This window comes from Peromyscus eremicus, chromosome 1 (assembly GCF_949786415.1).
Source record: "Peromyscus eremicus chromosome 1, PerEre_H2_v1, whole genome shotgun sequence".
Lineage (NCBI taxonomy): Eukaryota > Metazoa > Chordata > Mammalia > Rodentia > Cricetidae > Peromyscus > Peromyscus eremicus.
This window is the reverse complement of record NC_081416.1, coordinates 152,751,339-152,775,544: the sequence shown is the minus strand read 5'-3', so window position 1 is coordinate 152,775,544 and position 24,206 is coordinate 152,751,339. Positions and strand designations below refer to the sequence as shown.

The 24,206-nt window shown below is 37.9% G+C and overlaps 1 protein-coding gene across 6 annotated transcripts in view; it reads right to left on the bottom strand.

The window, feature by feature from the left end:
* Uri1 (URI1 prefoldin like chaperone) overlaps positions 1-24,206 on the bottom strand; it is an 85,687-nt gene that overhangs the window by 50,317 nt on the left and 11,164 nt on the right. For all 6 annotated transcript variants that reach the window (XR_009381649.1, XM_059274772.1, XM_059274753.1 and 3 more), the window contains one exon: positions 10,167-10,201. Coding sequence is in view for 2 of the 6 variants with exons in the window: in XM_059274772.1 (XP_059130755.1) it covers positions 10,167-10,201 (35 nt within the window). In the remaining 4 variants the exon portion in view is untranslated. The remainder of the gene's footprint in view (positions 1-10,166; positions 10,202-24,206) is intronic.

Sequence of the window (24,206 nt, the reverse complement as noted above, 5' to 3'; positions counted from 1 at the left end):
ATTTTTCACATGAATATTTTGCCTACATGTACATCTGTGCACCACATGCACGCCTGGTATCCTCAGAAGTCAGCAGAGGACACTGGATCCCCTGGAACTAGAGTTACAGATAGTTATAAGCCACCATGTGGGTGCCAGGGATTGAGCCTGGTCCTCTACAAGAGCAACAAGTGCTCTAAACCACTGAGCAACCCCCAATACAAGTTGTCTTAAGAATAATGTTAAAGACTGGAGAAGGTTAGTATTAGCACCCCAATATTAACAGATCTGTCAACTTTATTACTTGGAAACATAAATTTTAGTTGTCATAGTCTTACTAAAATATAGCAACCAAGAGAGAATCACCTAAACTACTATTTCTTCAAATAGAAAACAAAGCCCAGGTATAGTTAGAGTGAGCCTCTCCAATCCACTTATTCCCATGTTTGTCTTCACCGTATTTAACACAGATTACATTCAGTCCCACCACCACTCCTTTCCTGGTATTACAGATTGAACATAGGGCCTTATGCATGTTAGGCAAAATCTCTACCACTGACTTACATCTCCCACCCTCTTTTAATTTTAATTTTTTTTTTTTTTTTTTTTTTTTGAGACAGGGTCTCAAAATTTTGAGACAGGTCTCAAAATCTCTAAATTGCCTAGGCTGACCTTGAACATGCCATCCTCTTACCTCAGCCCCAAGTAGCTGGGATAAATGGCCTGTGCCACCAAGCTTACAGCCTTCAATTCTTAACTCCAAAGTTTTATTCAAGAAGTGTTATTTCATACCAAATAGTTTCATTAACATTCCTCATAAAAATAAAAACTAGAGCCCAACTGAATGGCATATAAAAAGCAAGCTTCTTTTGAACCTCGCTGGCCATGTCTACATACCTGAGAAGCACTTGGTTTTAAAAAGGAGCAGCAATAAAGGCATAGAACACATCTATAAATAGTCCTAACCTTAAAGCATTAAGATCAGGACAGATCCTATGGGAAATATTTATTTTCACAGAAGTGTAACAAGTCTGAGAGAGCAAGCTAAATGAGGTGCGTGTGTGAGTATTTGAAGGTGAAGTATGCCAATGACTTGCTCTGAAATGCCTCAGAAAGAAACGGATTAATGAGTAAGACATGGCTGGTGTATAATCAAGGTTCAGTCCAACTGTTCCATGTAACATTATTTAAAGTGGTACAGGAGAGCATGAAAAATAGTCTACGTATTTAATCTTTCTCTTATGGAAAAAACTTTGTTAAGAGAAAGTAAGCTCTACAATCCCTTCTTCCAAGCAAGTGATAGGCTCTCTTCTCCATCTTTAAAGGGATGAAACAAAATCTCTGCTTAGAACAGCAGAATCTTCCAACTGTACCTAAGGAGGAAAACATAACTGGCAGAAAATACTAACACTAAACTGTCTTATTGGAGGAAGTCTCCCATCATTCTCTTTCTCTTTTATTACCTAGCCTGCTAAACAAACAAAAAACCATGAGATGCTTTAAAGGAAAGGGCTTTACATTAGTGCAAACTTTCGGGTTATTGTCTGTAGCCAGGAGTTGTTTCTAAGAAATGATGAAACCAGAAGCTTCTGAAATGTACAGGAGTCAACAGCAGCTATTTTTAGTTCATTATCATCACTTTAGAACTATCCTATAAACATCTAAGAAAGACTGCTTTCGATCCAAGTTACTAGCTATTCACCCACTCCTCTGCAACAGAGCCTTGAGCCACATCAGAGGCCATCACTCAAATCTAGCAGGCCTTTCTAAACTTGCAATCCATCCCTGGGACACCTCTAGAGTTAAGAAAGTAAAGTTCACTTCAGTTCAGGCAGAGAAATTCTCTTTCATTGCTACAGCAAGAAATGACAAAAGAAAAGAAAAAGAAAAAAAGAAATGACAACTTTCTTCAGTGTTCTCTTAAGTCTAAGAAATTTTTATATTCTTGAAAGGAACAATTCTTTCTGTGAACTGGTGGGGAAAGGAATGCTTCTCATTTACAATTTAAATATATTTGTCTGAAATCAGTGGCATTACATTTTTTTTTCCTAAAGTCACAGCAAAATGCTCAGTGACATCACTTAATTCAATAATTAAAATCTACTAAAAATAATTTAAGGCAAAATGGATATATTCCTTTTTATAACTGCATCACACCTAAGAGCTCACTTCATCAGAATATGTTGATGACCTAATACATGTTCCTCATATTTTATTAATCATCAGAAAACATAAAATATAATCTAAAGATAAAAAGATAACCAAAAGCTGGGCAGTGGTGGCACACACCTTTGATCCCAGCACTCGGGAGGTAGAGTCAGGCGGATCTCTGTAAGTTCGAGGCCAGTCTGGTCTACAGAGCAAGATCCAGGACAGGCACCAAAACTACACAGAAAAACCTCGTCTCGAAAACAAAAACAAAGATAACCTATATTTTACATCAGCTTAACAAATTATTGAGAGGCAGATCCAACTACCACTCCAATAGACTTCTTCCATTTAACTCTGCACAGTGGCTACAACACAAGGGACACACAGTGAAGCTTGAGGGACAATATGTTCCCACATTATTTCTACAGCCAACCACATATGTGACCTGAGATTTGTTGGTTATCTTAAATGCCTGTTTCTTCATTGATAATTAATATTTTGCTCTAAGAATAATTAGACGTGAATTAAAAGTGGAAGGGGAGAGTTCTAAAATTAGACAAAAGCATACTGGTCTTAGAAAGAAATCCTCAAGTAGCCAAGTTCAGCTAAGTTTGTGTGATAAATTTACCGGTAATTTGTATGCCCTTGTTTGTTTCCCTAATTTCATATAACTGAAACATGTTCCTGTTATAAGTTAAAAGGAGGAACCTATCAGCAGAGAGGGGAGTTTATCTCTCCATCTTTGAATGATTGTACCAGCTTTTACTTAAATCTACATGATACATAGCCTCTGCTACATCAATTTAGGTTTTCTATACTTCCAAAGTCAATTTTAGGAATCAGTGCTTGTTTTGGCCACCTTGGATTTAGGCTGCTATTCCTATGACACTGAGAAGAACTCATTTTCCAAAGTTTACATAGAGACCTTCTCATATTCTCACAGGTCAAAGCTCCTATAGGAGTTTAAAAGAGGGGGTGGAGAGGGAAGGCAATACTGGTTCTTAATCTACTAAGTATTTAAAAATCCTCAAAATTATCTTTAACTCAAAAGTGAATAAAAATAATAGGAAAGCCTCACCATTTGGTTCATGTGAGTTATTAAAAAAAATAAATTATAAGTATGTCAATTTGTACAGCCTGCATTTTTCTGCATTAGGCAGACACTAACACATCACGGGCTTTATAGAATGCTGGAATCTGGACTGCTATACTGCAAAAGCAGAAGCAACACTGTGGACTATGGGGACCCAGTTGTGAGCCACACACTGCAATCTTACATAGTAACTCTGATGAACGTTGCCATTACCATGTATATTCTTATTTTTAAAGAATAAATGAAAAATGAAAAACTTTAAGGTATAAATTGTGGTTTTCTACTGATAAAATTTAAGGAAAGAAGAAAATCCTAAGCATCAAACCCTTGGCTGCCCCAGATGTTCACTGGACTTAAGCCAGTCCAGAAGTTGTGAACCAGACAAAGTACTTGGATCCTAGAAAAACATCATCGAAGGCAATATTCCAAAAAGTTATAAATGGGACTGTTAAGAAAAAAACTACTTTTATCTGTGTGTCTATGTGTGTATATACAGGTGGCCACAGAGACCAAAAGAAAATAACAGATCCCTAGAGATGGAGTTACAAGCCATTGGAACTTGACATGGGTGTCGGGAATGGAACTTGTCCTCTGCAAGAGCAGGAAGTTATCATACCTGCTAAGCCATTTCTCCAGGCCCCATAATTGGAGCATTTTAAATAATACTAAATGAGAGAGAAAATCCCACCTAAACATAAGTCTGTCTGTCATTTTTATCCCCCAAAATTAATTTTCTTACATCCAAAAATATGACACAAAAGCTTGGAGACTACTAAAAGTAACAATTTCAAATTGTAAGTTAGAACTCATTAAAGAAAAAGAAAATAAAAATTTCTAACCTGACCTCCATAGCACAAATACATACATTACCGCTAAGCTTAAAATAATAAAATAAAATGTTTTTAAAATACTGGGAAAAACTTAGTTTCAATTATAAGTAAATTTATCTTTACTATTTTATTACAACTTTTCTATAATAACTAAGCATGTATTCACCTTATAGTCAGAAGAAAAATTTAAAAATTAATTCAGGATAGGGGAGCTGGATCAAATGGCTCAGTGGTTAAGAGTACTTACTGCTCTTACAGAGGACTCAGGTTCAGTTCCCAACATCCATGTCAGGTGACCCACAACCATCTGAACTCCAGTTCCAGAAGGCCGAAGGCCTTCTTCTGGCCTTCAAAGGCACCAGGCAGATGGTGTACATACATAAATGTAGGCACTTACCATAAAATAAAACAATTTGCTCTGAAACATTACATACAAAAATTCTCAAACACAACCCCCAACCTAGGGGGAGGTGGTGTTTGATAATGACAAAAACGACACTCCCCCCACCCTGCTCCGAAAAAAGGAACCTAGAAAAACAGAGAAAGAGATCTGTACCCACTGTACCTACTCTTCCTCCCCATCATTCCTTGAAAGTCATTCAGTGGTAACTGCCCAACTCCAAGAGCAAAGGCAGGTGAAATGTCCAGATAATTGAGATTGCTCTCTGCTTCACTCAAAGGGATGGGAAAAGGGGGGGGGGGGGAACCCCAATAGAAGGTTCTATACAAAACAGTGACCAAAAACATAATTAAATAGGAACTCTGAAAAATTAGCTTCCCAATTCACCACACACTGAATAATGAAGTCATCGGCTGTAAATAAATATTTCTACAAGTATGCAGACTACATAAAAGTAAATTTCATATACACACATATGAAGGTTGTAGGAAAACACTTTCAAGTATTCACAGGAATTGTTAGAAAGAAATATTCACTGATGTCTAATGTGGTGGCTTATACTTGTAATCTTAGCACTTGGGGAGCTGAGGCAGGAGGATAACTGGGACTCTGGGGTAGCCTGGGTTCCACAGCAAGTCCCACACCACCCTGGGGTACCGGGTAAGACTGGGGGAAAAAAGTTTTTATGGGACAGATTCTTCCCTCAACAACATCAGACAAGCAGATATGCTCTCTACATATAGCGTGTGTGTGTGTGTGTGTGTGTGTGTGTGTGTGTGTGTGTGTGTGTATTTTCCCCTTTCCTAATAGTAAAGATGAGTTCTTAGAAAGACTTATGGTTTCCCTATTCACATATGTTTCTATTTCCCACTAAATACTATGACCATAAACTATAAGAGAAAGTAGTTTCCCCAAATAGTAATAAAAATTATTCAGTTTTCTTTTTAAAAAGTAACAAATATCAAGCATTTGTTTCACAATTTCTCTCTCAAAACTCACAGGCTTGCCGGGCGGTGGTGGCGCACGCCTTTAATCCCAGCACTCGGGAGGCAGAGCCAGGCGGATCTCTGTGAGTTTGAGGCCAGCCTGGGCTACCAAGTGAGTTCCAGGAAAGGCGCAAAGCTACACAGAGAAACCCTGTCTCAAAAAACCAAAAAAAAAAAAAAAAAAAAAAAAAAAAAAAAAAAAAAAAAACCTCACAGGCTCACATTCAAGTTTGTCAAACTTTAAGCTACTCTTTGCAATATTAAACACATGCACAAATAAAATACTGTATTTTCATTTAAGTTGGCTTTGTGCAATTTAATACTAGATAGCTTCACTACCTAAAATCCTCTTAAAAGCCTTAAAGAAACAAGGTTTTTTTTATTTTTAATTATATGTATGGTGGTTGTGCACATGAGCGCAGGTGCCCAAGAAGACCAAGGGCATTAGATATCCTGGAACTAGAGTTACAGGTATTGCAGCTGCCTGGTGTAGATGCTAGAAAATCAACTTGGGTCCTCTACAAGAGCAGTATGTGTGCTAACCACCAAGCAATCTTTCTCCAGCCCCCAAGCAAGCTCTTTCTACTCCTCCATTGCATACAATTTACGGTTATGGACAAGGCCTCCGTGCATGACTTAACTATGCCCCATCCACAGGCACTACTTTATTCAATCTCATAAGCAACACAAAGTATTGAGTGTTTTTCGTGAGACCTGGCCAATAGGAATCATCTGCCTTATACTAAAAATGGCCATGATTTGTTTTTTGTTCTAGCAAAAAACAGCAGTCACTTCACCTTCTGAATCTGTCTGGCTCTACAAGTTCCTCTGAATATCATAATGTGGCCTTGCAGTTTCCATGATGTCATGTAAAAGGAAAGGATGCTGGGATAAATACCACAAAGACAGCAGGCTCGGCTAAGGCCATCCTTAGCCCAGGATGTCCTTCACCTTGGGCAGTGAAATCCTGAGTACTGTGATGCCAGGTCTATGCTACCAACGCTAGTCGAGCTGACAACTACTGACACTAAGTGATGGGTGCCTACAGGCTGACTACCCTGCTCTATCGCCTTTTGCTTAAAAAGCTTCATCACAGAACTTACTTAAGACAGGCACACACAGCTCTAAGAATATGCTGAGAACGCCAACTTTCTGCCTATGAAAAGATACAGCGTGACAGCACCTGTCTAGAATTCCAGTACTGTGGGAAGCTGAGACAGGAGGACTGCCACAAGTTCCAGGCCAGCCTGGGACACAGTGGAAGACAAGACCCAGACAAACAAATAAGATGGCATGAAAACAAAACATTCACAAATACATACAAAACCATGAGATTTTTTATTCTTTTTCCTTATTTATGTGGCATCTCCAGCATTCCAAAAAGATATAGTATCTACTCTTAGTTCTTGAGTGACAGGCAAACACACACTGAAGACCTGAAAGTCTTCCTGGAAGAAAACTGCAGGTTCTTAGTTAACCAGCTCCAGGCTGGAAATGACAGAACTCAAATGCAGGCCTGTGATTCCAAATGCTGTACAAGAATGTTAGAAAGAAGAAAGATGCAAATAAACCCCCCACATGATAACCAGCTCCAAGTGGACCAAACAGGAGACCTCACATTCACATTCAAGGAGAAAATAAGCCTACAGCATCTTATTTTCCTGTGTGAAGTAAAAATGATAAGACAAAAAAGGCTTTGGGTTTGTTTGTTTGTTTGACTTTAGTTTTTCAAGACAGAGTTTCCCTGTGTCTGCCTGGCTGTCCTGGAACTCTCTCTGTACACCAGGCTGAACTTGAACTCAAGAGATCTGCCTGCCTCTGCCTCCCAAATGCGCACCACCACTGCATGGATTAAAAGTTGTATTAATTTTTAAAAAAAAAACAAACTTAAATCTTGGCTAAACTTAAATCACTACTAGTGATTTTAACAGAATTTTATACAGTTCTTATCTGCTAGATTCAAATATTTCCTTTTTTAGTTGCTCTTAAGTGAACAAATACTATTAATTTCTTAGTTCACCAGAGTCCTGGAATTTAATTTTCTCAGTAGGTCCTAAAACAGTCCCAGACTACTTTCACTCCTATTTTTCTACAAATACTTTACTTTTTGTCCAACATCAAAAAAAAAAAAAAAAAAAAAAAGAGTATTTCCAAGCCTAGGATGTATTCTTTTTGTCTCTAAATAAAAGAACCCTTTTTAAAATACACATCAGCACCACTAGTAAAAAAGTTGCATCTTTAAAGTCGTTTATTTTGCTCTTCCTTATATTATCAGACACCCAGGTAGATAAGGACATTGCTACCCAAACTACACTTTAGACTGGCTAATGCCATGAGTCAAAAAATTAAAAGTAATATGCTTTTAAAAATTGTATCTTGCCGGGCAGCAGTGGCGCACGCCTTTAAACTCAGCACTCGGGAGGTAGAGCCAGGTCGATCTCTGTGAGTTCAAGACCAGCCTGGTCTACAGAGCAAGATCCAGGACAAGCATCAAAACTACACAGAGAAAGCCTGTCTCGAAAAAAAAAAAAAAAAAAGAAAGAAAGAAAGAAAGAAAAAGTTGTATTCAAGGCTCAAGTATATGAACTTCCTCTATTTGTTCCATATGCCAGCAAATTGCAAAAAATTTGCTTTGGTATCTCTGTTTAGGGTCCTACTAGGAACCTCTGTGGCTGGTTCTTTAGGTTGGAAACCTCAGCCTTGACAGTGGCAGGAAGGTCTTCTTTGACCGAAGGTGTGAGACATAATGATAGCACAAGATTGCCACAACCTCCAGATCCCTACTGCCTGACTTTGGTAAGAAAGTGGACACTTTTGTTTCAATTTCTGAATATATTAAATGAGTTCAGAATTCACTGGTCATTTAGATTCTAGCAACATCATGATACTATAGATAGGCAAATAAAATAACTGTTTCCTAAATCCTGTCAGAAGTGATTCAGAGCAGAAAAAAAATTAATGAGGGAAAAAGAATTGTAATTTTTAACATACAGACAAGGTACAATAAACTTTAAACTACTGTATAGGCAAATGTGCCAGTCTTCTTAGTTTAGAAGCCTTGTACACAGAAGTGAGACTAAGGGTCGATGAGCCCGCTCTGATCTATTGTCAGGATTCTGCCTGTTACTACTCTCCAGACTTGTACACTGTGGTGCTGTTTGTAAATAAAATAGTGTAGCTAAAACAACTACAAATTTATCTTCACTTATTCAATATTCATTAAGGGACTATTCTGAGCCAAACACAGAAGCAAAGATTGCACAGACAAAATAAAAACATGTCCATTGTCTTCAAGAATTCTCCACCAGAGGAAGGATTTTACCAAGGCACCTAGAAGCAAGATGTTAATTCCAGGTTTATGTATGCTGGAGTCTGTTCTGAGTGAATGCATCCTCTTATTTCTGAACCCCTTACCAAAAACAAGATGCACATGTCCAAGGAACGAAACTGCCTCTAAGGGTTACTGATAAATAAGTCACTTTGGCCAAATCTACAAAGGAAAAGCTTTCTCTGGCCAAGGGCTTGCATACACTTCGCATTTTAAGCTCAAATGAATGTACAGTGCAAAGTGAACGGTCTATTATGGAAATGTTGACAGACCTACACCACCAGTGGATGCAATTACAACGCTGCATTTATTGAAAATTAATGAAGTCCTGGATTTTTATTTATAAAGTGGGTTATTATTAGTTTTAGATTGGTTTCCGCAAGCCAATAGTCCAAATTGAATAAGATGATGGGTACAGATTGCACAGATCTTCACTCTTATCCATTGCTTGCAGCCTATGTGCATTTAAACCAAAAACATTTGATATACACTAACTATAAATTATTTCCTTGGAGATCTCTCAGGCATGAAGAAAAAGTCTTTTAAAATAAATTTAAAATATTATATGCTTGATGGTGTATAACCAAAGGTTTAATCTCAACACTAAAGGGGCAGTTACGATGATTTTGCAATAACCCTGCAGACAATAATCAAGACAGCTCCTGTTGTTCTCTCAGTAAAATCTTCGTAAACACAGCATGGATAGACTGTAATTTGATATCTGTAAGATCAACAGCCATACCTCATGACAACTCCTAATATAAGATTTTATTCACCATTAAATTGAGCGTTTTCCTCAGAAGCGATAGAATAGAAAGCACATTATTTGCCAGGCATTGTCCTATTAACTATAGATTAGCACATCAAAATAGACATGCTTTCTTTCTCTCTAAAAAAGTACAGGCCATAAAGCAGGCTCTAAAATGCAGATTAATTAGCTTTTTCAAACTTGAGAAAAATCTATCTATGCTCTATTTCCAATATTATTTTTTAAACAACTGATTCCAATTATTTTCTACTACAAACATTAAGAAATATCCCCAAAACAAAGTTCAAAAACAGTGTCTCAATTTCTACATCAAAATGAGATTAATATTATTCATTTTTTTTAATGAAAAGGAGGGATTAGAATCAACACAGATGGTGACAAAACTTTAGAAAATTGGTAAACGTGTAACTCCAAGAAGGGTTAAAGACAATGTAAATTAGTATCAAAGGCATTCAAAATGGAGATCACTGGAATTCAATTACTGCTCTCTCACTCTCTCCCACACACACACATGCACACAAACACACATGCCCACACTCACACGCATACCCCAGTGCACATCATTATTTAAATACAAGTAGGGGACTCCCACCATATTTCAGAATTATAATAAAAGCATCTTTCACTCACCAATGCTGGATTTTCTCTTGGCAGTTAGTGACCACCTGTCATGAAAACAGACAACTACTCATGAAAAAACAAGGTTAGGTACAGATGGAAAAAATCAGCATCAGAAAACTACACAGTGTCTTTACAGATTTACTAACACCTTAGTGTACATTTTTATTTGTCAGAGGTACAGAGATGGGGATGTTAGTTTTTAAGCAATGCACTTTATCACAGCCCTCTAACGCAGGCTGATAACTGCAGAACAAATTACAGCTTTCCAATTCAGACTTTGGTACAAAACCTGCTTCATAACTATTAGATGACACATGATATAAGATAACTAGCATTTTGTACAATCTACAGACCATTTTCAATGTTACATATTTTCTAGAATACACAAATATTATAAATAACAAGAAATCAATGTAACATCCACATTTCAGCAGGAAAAAAATGACAGTAGTGAAAATATTTTATTTTGTCAGCATATCTCCAAATGTTTCCACCTGTGATTTTTATTCTGATGTATTAAAAATGAATTCATTTTTTCTACTGTTTTCAAGAAGAAATACTTAGGATAAAGGGCTACTCTGAACAGCTCATTCCCCTAACCAGTGAATTAGGACAAAATTGTATGTACTTGACACCCAGATTAAGCTGTTTATAATACTAAAAGAATGGAATTACGCATAAAAAGAATGGAATTACACTTTCCTTTAAGATATTTCAATAGATTCTCAAATACTAAGAAAACAAAAATGTCAATCAGCACAGGAAAAAATGCAATTAGAAAAACAGCAGTTAAGTGGAAATTTTTAAATTAATACTATTTTCACAAACTGCTAATCACCTATTTTTTGAGTTCTCATCAAGAAAAATGTTAAATGCCACAGTGCCATTTTAAAGACAGAGAAACTAAGGCACAAAAGGTAGAAAGCAGAGGCCACCTGAGGAAGACAGCAGCATGGCCTAGTTTCAGCTCCAGGTTCTCAGAGCCACTCCTATTTCTTGATTATGCAAAATGTTTCACCCTCCAAATCACAATTTTTTAGTTGTCACTAAATTCCTCTGTTCTAACATTTAATTCCTCAAAAAATGTCCTCCCTTTTGGACATTTTAAATAGTAAGGCAGCAATCCTGAACCAAAATACATGCTGTAATCACATACTCAGCCATACTACACATTAACTCAGCATAACAAGTCTCTACCAAATGAAGATCTGCAGTAAGTATCAATCACACAGCAACACTTAATAACAGTGGCAATATATAATAGAGCATTGACTTAACATCTGTAAGAGTCCACTAAAGCCACATCAGTTAATATCACTGTTTCTGATTTGGCAGTAATTATAAAAGACAAACAGAATGAAATATAAACTGAAAAAGAAAAAACAAATCCTTGCAAAAAAAATTTATGAAGTTTCTATTTAAGAACTCCATTAAGATGAGACCCCAAAACAGTCAGGATGTTTCCAGTCCTAGCAGGAGTGTTTCCAAGCATGAAGTGAGCCAAAAGCACAGAAAGAAAAGCCCTGCAACCCGTAAGAGCAGAGTGTTCATTAACCTCTACATGATAATCCTTTCGTAGCTGCATATTAACTAGTTACATATTCATAATCATTTACATTATTTAAAGGACCTTCGATGAAATTTTCTAGGCTATATCCATTAGTGATGGTGTTAAAGGTTATGGAAGACAGTCTACTTAATGTTTCCAGGAAGCTTTTTTAATTAGTAAATATGTAAATTTGGCACACACGCTTTTCATGTTTAAAAACAAGCCACTGGTAGTATGGCATGTGTTCTTGCCATCACCCACACAGCTCTTCTGCCTGGTTCTAGTCACGCTTCCTCACTCCCCACCGCTTTTCTTTCCTAAAATAGTCTCCCTAAGCAGATATTCAAAGACAGACCAGCAACAAAACTACATTTCATACTGTACAAGCAACATTCTCACTACCAAAATACTGCTTTACATGTACAGTCTTTCTGGGTTCCAAATAGCATTTAGAACACCAAACACACTGGACAAACATACACAACAGAAGTAGGACCCTGGAAATCAGAAGAAAGTATTGAAAGGAGGCAGATATGGAAATTCATGGAACAGTGGGTAATGAGTTTCCTGTGGCCAAAAGCATAATTATATATGCACACACACACATATCATCAAAAAGTTATTTTTTGATATTTTTTAACTGCCAAGGGGAAAAAAATCTAAACAAGAAAAAAAAAAATCCAGATTCAAAGCTGAATGTACCTGACTTTTAAAAACTGACTTTTCTGTGAAATTAACACCAAATTATCTAATTTCTTCTGCCAGGTAACTCATGCTAATTTCTTAAAATATTAAGTGAATGATAGTAAGACTGGGTCTAATTCTATTGGCAAGTCTCTAAAAACAAGTAAAACAACAAAAGGTGTTTCATCACTTTGCTGACCATAAAAGGAAGGTCCCTATAAAAGATGCCAACTTTTTGTTTTTTAAAAATTAAGCATTCAAACTTGCAAATATTATGCCTAAAGAGTCACTGTAATATTAGTTACTTAGCAGGCTTGTACTACTAAAATAATTAGCCTAGGAAATTCTTTAATATAATAACTATACATTTATGAATGTATGCTTACACAGTAATACAGCAGTAAGGCCACAGTAAAGAAAAGGGACCCTTACCTGACCCACCGTTTAAACAATCATTATCAACCCAGTAAATATACAATCATCTATACATTTAGGTACAGACCTAAGATTTATAACAAGACTGCATATGACAGTCCACTCAAACACTCCAATGACAACCTCTTTGTAAAGAAAGGAAGCCTGTTTTCTGAGATGAAATAACTCATCCCAGAAGTGGCCATAAAATCAGTTTTAAACCACAACTATCTGACCCCAAGTGCATGATGCCTTGGACAAGCCTGCCTCCAACCTGGGAAAGCATAACGATGGCAAGAAAGGCTGCTGCATCTGCAGTTACTGCTGCCACTTCTCCATACCCTCCTCAGCACAGCACTCACATATTCTGTTACAAAGGATCAAAATCATGCCTGACAAATTGTGTACTATACAGAACAACAGCTTTGTTTCCCTTAGGAACTGCTTTTTAAACATTACTTTAAAGGAATGAGAAGGGAGGGTTTAACATGCAGTGAGCTCTCCTGTGCTTATTTGTTTATGCTATTTATTTTTGATAACGGACCACAAGGGGGCATCAACCCATTCCATCTCCAAGTGCAGAACAGCAGCAGGGCAAAGTTGGACTGATGTAGAGAACCTGCAAGGTTAGGTGCACTTCTAACCTCTGATCCTTCTCTCAGGAAGGCTTTGCTTCACTTCTAAAACTGCTTGCCCTACCTGCAACCTAAGTTTCTTCCTGCACAGGCTACTGTATCAAGAGTAGTTTGGGAGCAGCTCTGCAGGCTGTCTAAATTCATTAGGTCAGCTTCTCTTGCTGGACTGCAGCTTCAAGACACATCTCCCCATTAGGTTGCAAAATTGCTCAAAGTTCTCACTGCACTGGAGTCAGGGGATGCTAGGTAAACATGGTCACATGAGAGCTTCCTAAGCGATAAAAGAAACTTTTTCTAAAATGGCAGGCTGTCAACTAAGGAGATACTAGGTATCACTATAACAAAGAAATGTGTAAAGGAAGTGTACTTTCAACAAAATCAGTAACAATTGCAACTTTTGCTGGGCTGGTGACATAAAGTCTGTAATCCCAATACTTAGGAAGCAGAGACAGGAGGATCAAAGGTTTCTGGCCAGCCTGGGCTAAAACAGCAAGACATTGTCTCTAAAAAAAAAAATTCAGAAAATCACTTATCTTTTAAACAAAGTCTTTGAACAGAGCAAGTCAGGATGCAGTAAGCAATGGAATAAAGAGCAATAGATTGACGGTTGCTGTAGTAAAACCAGCAGGGAAGAAAAATTCAACTTTAGACAACTTTATAATTGACATGCACCTAAAGTGAAACTATCACCAACTCTCTAAATGCCATTACACCACAGCACTTCTTAAAACACTTAAAATGTTACTTAAAGCTCAGATAAAGTCAAAGAGAGTAAGGGTCAACCTTTACTCCATGGCTTTGCCCTTTACTCCATGGCTTTGTCCAATTCTCTAACCCAGGACTGGGAGACATTCCCCCAGCACTCGCCCACTCCCCTCACCTCTCCTGTCTGGTACCTGTCTTGATCCCTTGTTTGTTTTCCTTACAGCTTAGGGATCTTTTCCCTTTTATGATTTATCACTCACAATCCCAAGTATTCTGGTAACACACACCTTTCTCCTACTGGAAATTTTGAAAGTGTTAACAATTACAATCTGTAGCATTTCTAAGAATGAAGACACTGACATGTTCCTGGGATTATTTAAATTAGGTGTACAGAATACTCCACTACTGGCTGAAAGCTCCAGGGGGGTAGAGGCCACATCCACACAGGCTGTGTGCAACAATCCTTTTAAAAGAAGTGTGGCTGGACTGGCAATGGTGGCACACGCCTTTAATCCCAGCACTTGGGAAGCAGAGGCAGGTGGATCTCAGAGTTCAAGGCCAGCCTGGTCTACAGAGTGAATTCCAGGACAGCCAGGGCTACAGAGTGTAGGGGGGTGGGGGGATGGGATGTGGCTCTATTACTACAAGCCAAAAGTTCCAGGAACAGGTTTTATTCACACTTAGAGGTTGTGTGTTTTAGAGTATGCAGATTTAACTTGGTAGAACATTTGCCTAGCATGAATGGGGCCCAAGATGCAATCTCCAGCCCAACAATGGGGGCACACACACCTGTAATCCCAGCACTGGGAAAAAGAAAATCAGAAGTTCAAGGTCATCCTCAGCGTTCAAACATAAGGCTCTGTCTCCAAATAAGAAAAGAATCTGAGCCGGGCGGTGGTGGCGCACGCCTTTAATCCCAGCACTCGGGAGGCAGAGCCAGGCGGATCTCTGTGAGTTCGAGGCCAGCCTGGGCTACCAAGTGAGTTCCAGGAAAAGCGCAAAGCTACACAGAGAAACCCTGTCTCGAAAAACCAAAAAAAAAAAAAAAAAAAAAAAAAAAAAGAATCTGATATATTTTAGTACACAATACACATACCCTGTTACGGAATAACCCCTGTAAATATATCATTTGCAATGAAACCTAAGTATTACATGACCCATTATGTCAATGGGTGGCCATTTCACTGACCTAAGATAACTGTTCTCAGTGCTTTTGCAGGTTTCATGACTACAGAGGGGCTGAGCTGTACTTCTGGAACTGAGGACTGTGTGACAGCTTGCATGCCTATTATTTGACTAGGAACATCTATTGTTCCCTGTCCATTTACATACCTTCCTCTGGAAAACTACTCTGTTTCCACTAAAAAATAGACCCTTTACAGAACTCCTTTTGAGCATCTACAGCCCGAGTGGAGAAGGCCCATACATGCTCCTACCCAAACCAACAAGTGATCCATTTCAGATATGAGGACCAAGGTAATCAGAAGGGGTAAGGCATTCCACAACCAGGAGACACCTGAGACTGCTGGTAACAAAGTAAATGTGCAAGAAAGCAAGCAAAACACACACACACACACACACACACACACACCCTGACTTCACACAGTCAATTTTTACAGAAATCCCTTTCAAGAATTTCTGTGGTTTACAATTGACTTGAGAAAGCCAGTGTGGTGAAACTTGTCACACATATTAGGATAATAACATACCTGCAACACTCAAAGGAAATAATTCATTAAACAGTGACTACAAACAGTTAAAAAAAAAAAAAAAAAAAAAGGGGGGGGGAGCTTAGTAGTAATACAAAAGCAAAATTAAAACACTCTAAAAAACCGTTCTGCACTTTAAGATATGTCACTGTCACTCAGACTGTAGGAAAACTAAGTTAGCCATACAAGTTCAAAGCTCAATGAGAACTGTAAACACCAGATAAATAAGAAAAATACACTTTTAAAGGCAGCCAATCCCAGCACTCAGGAGGCAGAGGCAGGCAGATCTCTATGAGTTTGAGGCCAGCCTGGGCTACAGAGTGAGTTCCAGGAAAAGGCGTGAAGCTACACAGAGAAACCCTGTCTCGAAAAACCAAAAAAAAAAAAAAAAAAAAAGGCAGCCAAGAGTTGTCAAAGTAACAGAAGAGGAACTAGGAATTTAGAGGAAACTGGGAAATGAGAGCTGATCTTTCACGATGTGGTTTTAGGCAATTCTGTGCCTAGGTGAGCATTATGTCAGGTCCTGAGCAGACAACTACAGCTGGGGACAGAAGCAGGCAGGAGAGTCTGACAATGCAAAGAAACAAAATGAGACCTGTGAACATGTAAGCTAGTTTCCATCCAAGGATGCCTGTCAAATCCTGAAGCTAAACAGGCTAAACCAAAACTTTGGGAAGAGGTGGAAATAAAGCAAAAACTACAGAGTTCAGAAGCTTCAAAGAAATGTGAACAAGCTATACTCTCAAACAAAGTCCAAAATGAACCAAAAATAGCACACCACTCACTACAGCAGGCACTTGGCCCTCACTCCATTCAGCACCTGCCAGGAGGAGGCTAACCTTGGCCAGCTCACACTCTGCCTATCTAAGGGCAGGTGAGGCCTCTCCCAGAGGAAGACACCATCTTCAAACACATCTATCATGCCTGCATTTAACCCAAAATGACTGCAATGCCACAAAACAGAAGCACATGATCCAACAGCAGGTAAAAGAAAGCAAACAAAACACAAAGGCTATACAGTCTGAACACTGGTGTCAATAAACCAGGGCAATACAATTACAGTGCACCTGTGTAAAAGGATACAAGAAAAGATGGAAAATTTAAGAAAAGACAGAAAATGTCACTGGAAATCTCTTTTCAAAAAAAAAGAATTAAATGAAAATGCTATGGCTGTGGCTCTAGCTCAGTGGCAGAACATCTGTCAAGCAAGCGCAAAGCCCTAAATTCTTTCACCAGACAGAGAGAGGAGGAAAGGAAGGAGGGAGGCAAGCAGACAATCAAAAAGAAGAAAAATCATACAACTGAAGTTTCTAAAATTACCAGAGCCAACGTTAAACAGAGACCACACACAACATAAGTCAGTATTTCTTAACATCTGGGCACAACAATGTAGTCAGTGATGAAAACCAAGGGAAAAAAGAAGTCTGGGTATAGCTGAAGGTGAGAGGCCAGAGAGATGGCATACAGCTTTCAAAGGAGCCACAAAAGTTAAAGTTAGAGCTAAATTCTGAATAAAACGCCAGAAACTGGAAGACAACAGGATAAAATCTTGAAGTGCTGAAAAAAATAACTGAAGAATCTATCATTATTAATATATGCACAGCAAACACATCCACCAACGTGAAGGAAAATCTGAAAGATTTTCAACAGATAACTGAGAATTCCACACCAGACTTTCATTCTTCATTAAAAGAAATACAAGCCAGGCGGTGGTGGCTCACGCCTTTAATCCCAGCACTCGGGAGGCAGAGGCAGGCGGTACTCTGTGAGTTCGAGGCCAGCCTGGGCTATAGAGTGAGATCCAGGAAAGGCACAAAGCTACACAGAGAAACCCTGTCTCGAAAAACAAAACAAAAAAAAAAGAAAGAAAGAAATACAAACAGGCCTTCTTCAGCAGCACACATGCAGGGAGAACTCCAGAGCAACTTGCAATCATGCAGGTCACAGGGGTGGGTGTCAAGATGAGTACCAGCCACATGCAACAATTAAATACAGCATTATAATGATCAAAATACACATCATCAAAATGTACTAAAGCAATAATCAATATGGGTGGGAGCCACTGGAGCCTTGCACCTTTAATACCAGCACTCAGAATGCAGAGGCAGATGGATCTCTATGAGTTTCAGGCCTGCCAAAGCTATACAGTGAAACCCAATCTCAATCAATCAATATGAGGAGGAGGAGGGGAAAGGAAAAGAAAAAGAGGTAAAGTGAATAAATGAATTCATGCTGGACCTGGATGGTAGAAACCTAGTATAAATTTGTGGCACACAATGTACTTCAATGATCTATCATAAAGACATTAATAAGCAGAAGTAACAATAAAGTTATGTTTGATTAATCCAAAGTCAGCATAAAGAGGGAAAACGGCAAAGAAACAACAAGAAAGTAGGTAAAACAGAACAACAGTGAGAGACCACTTCATATATATCAGGCTGGCCATCATTTAAAAGATAAAACAGAAAATAACAAGTACTGTTGAAGATGTTGAAAAGTTGAAGCCATTGAGAATCGCTGCTGGGCAGATATAAATGTAGAAGTCATGTGGCAGCTCCTCAAACACTAAACACAGACTTACTCTATGATCCAGCATTTTAACTTCTGACTACACCCAAAGCACTCAAAGCTAAGAACATAAATTTGTACACATCATGTCTATAGCAGCATTATTCACAACCTTCAAAATGGAGGCAATACAGCATCCACTTATAGAAAAGTATAATATAAAACAACTTCTAATACACTGTAGAATACAATGAAATATTACTTATCCTTAAGAAGGAATAGTAATTCTAGACCTGGGTGTGCCAACGATAGGCTACTGTAAGACACAGTGTGAAACAAGTCTGGAGATGGGGGACTTCCTACCCAGATCCTGTCTCAAAACACAGTCAGGGCTGAAAAGATGGCTCCATTGGGTAAAAGTATTTGCCATACAATCATAAGGACTTGGGTTTTAATGCCTAGAATCCACATAAAATCCAAACACACACATACACATACACACACACACACACACACACACACACACACACACACAATCTGTAATCCTAGGCTCCTACAAGGAGTTAGAAGGCAGAGAAAGGAGAATCCCTGGAAATTCAAAGGCCAGTTCACCTAGTGTATGCAGCAGCTCACAACAGATGGACAGTCTCAAACAAGGTGGAAGGCAGGGACTAACACCTGAAGTTATCCTGACCTCCACAAGTACACCATGGCATGAGCATAACCACATTCAGAAACATAGAGAAAACACATGGAAGTGTATACACAAGTACACATGCACACACACAACAAAGGGGGAGATTATGATAAGTGCTACAGCATGCATGCTTTGAACATATTACACTAAGTCCAACAGGCCAGTGAAAACAGGGCAAAACTATATGACTGCTTCCATGAGCTACCTGGATTAGTCTAACTCTGAGATAGAAAAGGCAGAAGGGTGCTTGTCCATGGGTGGGTAGGATAAAAAACAGAGCTACTATTTAATACCACAGTCTAGCTTTTCAAGATTAAAAAAAAAAATCTTCAGCCGGGCAGTGGTGTCGCACGCCTTTAATCCCAACACTCCGGAGGCAGAGGCAGGCGGATCTCTATGAGTTCGAGGCCAACCTGGGCTACAGATTGAGTTCCAGGAAGGGCGCAAGGCTACACAGTGAAACCCTGTCTTGAAAAACCAAAAAAAAAAAAAAAGGCTTCAAGATAGGGTGATGTCTTTTACAACAAATTTTAAAAAGTAAAATCAAATAGAAAAGTGATAAATTTCAATAGTATTTAGACATAACTGCTCTAAAAGGAAAAGATGTCAACTGAAAATTAAAATCACAATTACATGCTATTTATAAGAAACATACTTCAAACACAAATACTGAAGTTAAAAATAACAGATCACAAAAAGCATACTAATATCTAATAAAGGCAATTTGAAGACAAGAACATCTTCAAAGATAGTAAAATAAAAATTCAAAATGGTTAAAAAAAAGTCAACTGACCAGAAGTTATAACAATCCTAAACTGTACACAATGAACATCACAGCTTTATAACCATAATGAAGGTGATAATACACATCTCTTGATAGCCCAGAGTACTAGAAAAGATAGCCATAAAGTACTTGAACAAAACATTCAACAACTGGAGCTAGCAGAAGAGATGCTGAACTCAGAAACTAAGGAATTAAATTTATTTGCAAAAAAAGAAAAAAATGAAGTATTTACTAAGAAAAGACCATATAGTCATCCATGAAACAAGAATCAAATTCCAAGTTTTCAATTATATGTTCTTTGACCACAGTAAAATTAAATATGTGAGCTACCTAAGGCAATAAAATAAAATAAAATGCAAAATACATAAGAAAAAAGTAAATGTTAATGATCTTTAAAAACAAGGGGGAAAACCTTAAAGAGAAAAATTTAAAGCAGAAATTAATGAAGGAGAAAGCATATTTACAAAATAAAAAAATCAACAAAACTAAAAGTTGGTTCTGGAGACAATAAACTCCTAGGAAGACAAATCAAATTATAAATAACAGTAATTTTTAAAGACCACTAGCAAACTACTGGTTTTAAAAAGACAGGAAATAATATCATACATATGATATTATATATTATATGTATGTAAATACATGCATATTTTATATTTATACACACACACATATATAATCACTTTCCTAAACTGACACAATAAAAAATAGAAAACTTGACTAGTCCTTTAAAAAACAAATTTGTCTATGTTTTTAAATCTCCAATCTCTAGGAACTAACTATACTAGGCCCAGACCATTCCATTAACAAACTCTTAGACCATCCCATTAACAAATTTTTCCAAACACTTGTAATAAATCCTATCAATAAGCCGGGCTGGGTGGTGGTGTCTTTAATCCCAGCACTCAAGAGGCAGAGACAGATGGATCTCTGTGAGTTCAAGGCCAGCCTGGGAGTTCCAGGAAGAGTTCCAGGACAGGCTCCAAGCTACACAGAGAAACCCTGTCTTGAAAAAAAATCAAAAAGAAAAAAAAATACTACCAATAGGGGCTAGAGGTGACTCTGCAGGTAAGAGCATTTACTGCTCCTCCAGAGATCTCAATTCATTTCCCAACACCAACACTGGGTGGCTCACAAATGCCTGTAATTCCAGTTCCAGGGAATCCAACAGCTTCTTCTGGCCTCCAGGAGCACCTAAATGTATGTGGTGCACATAAACTCATGCAGACACACATAAATAAATAAATAAATAAATAAATAAATAAATAAATAAATAAATAAATAAATAAATAAATGGATGGATGGATGGATGGATGGATGGATGGATGGATGAATAAATAAATAAGTAAAATTTTTAAGAGGGCAAACACTGAGGGGGTAGGCATAATTAGTGGGATTGTACATTAGTGCAACCACTATAGGAATAATTATTGAGATTTTACACACACACACACACACACACACACACACCCCAGAACATCATGTTCCAGCTATGCCACTTCTGGGTATGTAGCCAAAGAAATCAAAGGCAGCATACAAAACTTATGTGCACAGCCTTCCTTCACTGCTGTACTAGCCGCAACAGCCAAGACATGGAATCAATGTGATCATCAACAGATGACTAAATAAAGAAAATGGGACATAAAAATACTATTCAGGTGTAAGAATGTAGCTCAGATGGTAAAGCACTTGCACCATGCACAAGGCAATGAGTTCAATGCCCAAGACACCATGAAACCAAGTATGCTGGCACAAACCTACAATCCCAGCACTCTAGAAGTGAAGAGGAGAACCAGAGATTGAAAATCATCCTTAGTCACACAGGCAGACCCTGTCTCAAAAAAGACACTATTCAGCACTAATGAAGAAAAGAATCATGTCATCTGCACGAAAATATACGGTATCATCATGTTAGGCAAAACAGGCCAGAGTCAGACAAATTATACATGGTTTGGTTTTGTTTTGTTTTACTTTATTATGTACAGTGTTCTGTCTGCATGTACAAGTGCAGTCCAGAAGAGGGCACCAGATCTCATTACAGATGGTTATGAGCCACCATGTGGTTGCTGGGAATTGAATTCAGGACCTCTGGAAGAGCAGCTAGTGCTCTTAACCTCTGAGCCATCTCTCCAGCTCCTTTTTTTTTTTTTTTTAGTTTTTTTGTTTGGTTTTTTTGTTTGTTTGTTTGTTTTTTTCCTATAGAGACTACAGATTGGGGTCAGAGGAAGACATGAAAGCAGAAGGGAGAGTACTGGGAAAGAGAAAAGGGATGGGAGCACACAAGAAAGTAGTAAAGGAGTCAGAGAAAAGTACAATATATACAGAAGGAAAGTGGCACAGTGAAACCTGTTATTTTACAACTTTGTACAATATTAATAACATGAATATTAAATTTAAAAGTTCAGTAACAAAAAATGATGATTACATATACGGTGGAGTATTAGACAGCTATAAAATAAGCTAAGGTATCTCTCAGAACTAAAAAAATCCCAGGTATTTCATTTAATAAGATAAACAAGAAGCAAAATGAACTATGCTATCTTTTGTGTAGGAGGCAGGATGGAGGTGAAGGGGCATATAATTACACTAGTTTAAAGGAGAAAACATAATGAGGTAATCAGAAATAAGTTAAAAATAGTTATCTGTAAGGGCAGACAGGAGCAGCAATGGGAATAAATTTCTTATATAGTTGTGATTTTGAGCTATGTAAATGTTTTATATATTCACAAAACAAGAGTGAGAGATTAAAAAGTAAATATTAATAAATTTAACACAATTCAAAAGTCTATCTCAAAGGAGTTAATTCTGGAAGAGCTAAAGAAACTATGGAGAAAATCCTGCATTTTAGGCTTTCAAGGTGGCTCAATGGGTAAAGTTGTGCTTGATGAGCAAACCTGGCAACCCAAGTTCAATCCTCAGAACCCACAGAAAGAAAAGACTCCACAAAGGTATACTCTGACCTCCATGCACATACCACGGCACAAACACATACAAAGTAAATAAAAACTTAAAAGAAAATTTAAAACTGCTGTGCATTAAAGGACATTATCAAAAACATACGCTAAGAAATCAGGAAAAATACGTAAATTATATATTAGACTTTAATATCCAGATATATAGAATTCTTGGAACTCAACAACAAAATGACAAACCAATTAAAATAGGGCTTAGGATATGAAGAGAAATTTCTCCAAGTATACACATAAATGGCCAATAAGCATGTGAAGAGCTGGGCAACATCCTTAGTCATTAGAGAAACAGCAATCATAAGCTGTTTCCTCTTCGAGCCTTAATAAAGACAGCTGTAACTGAAAAGGTGGAAGAAATGTTGACAAGGGCGTGCAGAAACTAGCATTTTCATATACTGTTGGTGGGGACACGACATGCAGCTCCTAGGAAAACAGTGCCGTGGTCCCTGCTACTATACAATTCAACCACTCTACTCCCAGGTGCAATGCCAAAGAACTGAAAACAGAGACTCAGATGCTTACACAGTTCAGAAAAACACTATTCACGACAGCCAAAAGGCAGAAAGAACCTGAGTGTCCATCAGATGAAAGGCAAACCAAGTGACCCACAGATGCACAATGGAATACCACTTAGTGACCAGGGGATTAAGTTCTAACCCAACACAAACCTGGAGAAGATGTCAAGAGAAATAAGCCAAAGTCTTAGTACAAAATACATGATCTCAACTGCATGACAGACCTAGAATACATGAATCCTACAAGATAACGTAAACTGAAGATTGCTAGAGAAGGAAGGTAGCATGGACCAGCTATACTTTTGGCTACAGCCTCTGTATGCAGAGATCAAAGGGTTTGGGAAACAATGGTAAGAATCATAGATCAGTGAGTATCACTGAAATATAAATGGTTTAGATGGCAAAACTATCCACAAGAAATAAGGTGATTGGAATGAAGATCTCTAAATTCTGCTACTTTTTTTGACAAGTTTTTAAGCTTCTTAACACCAAAGCTAGGGAAAACCCCTGAAGACACAGGAAATGGGTTTGAAAGCAGGGAATCTGCAAGAGTTTATCTTGTATCACTAAGTACTAGAAATGACCATGACAATACAGGAATAACTAACAAATCTGGAGATAATGGATGTTGAATAAAAGTTGGCTGTCCTGAATGAGGAAGGTGGAGAAATAACTACTGAGAGAACAGGATAGGCCTAAGAAGAGAATGGAAGAGGGACCCAGTCACTCAAAGAAGACTTCTTCCTGTAGTAGCATTCAGATACCTGGACCACCTTTCTTCTAAAATGGTATTGTATTCTTAAATATCTACTGCACTAATTTAAGTTTTATGCACTAAAACTTACGTAGAGTGAGATGGCTCAGTTGAAGACCTAAGTTTGAG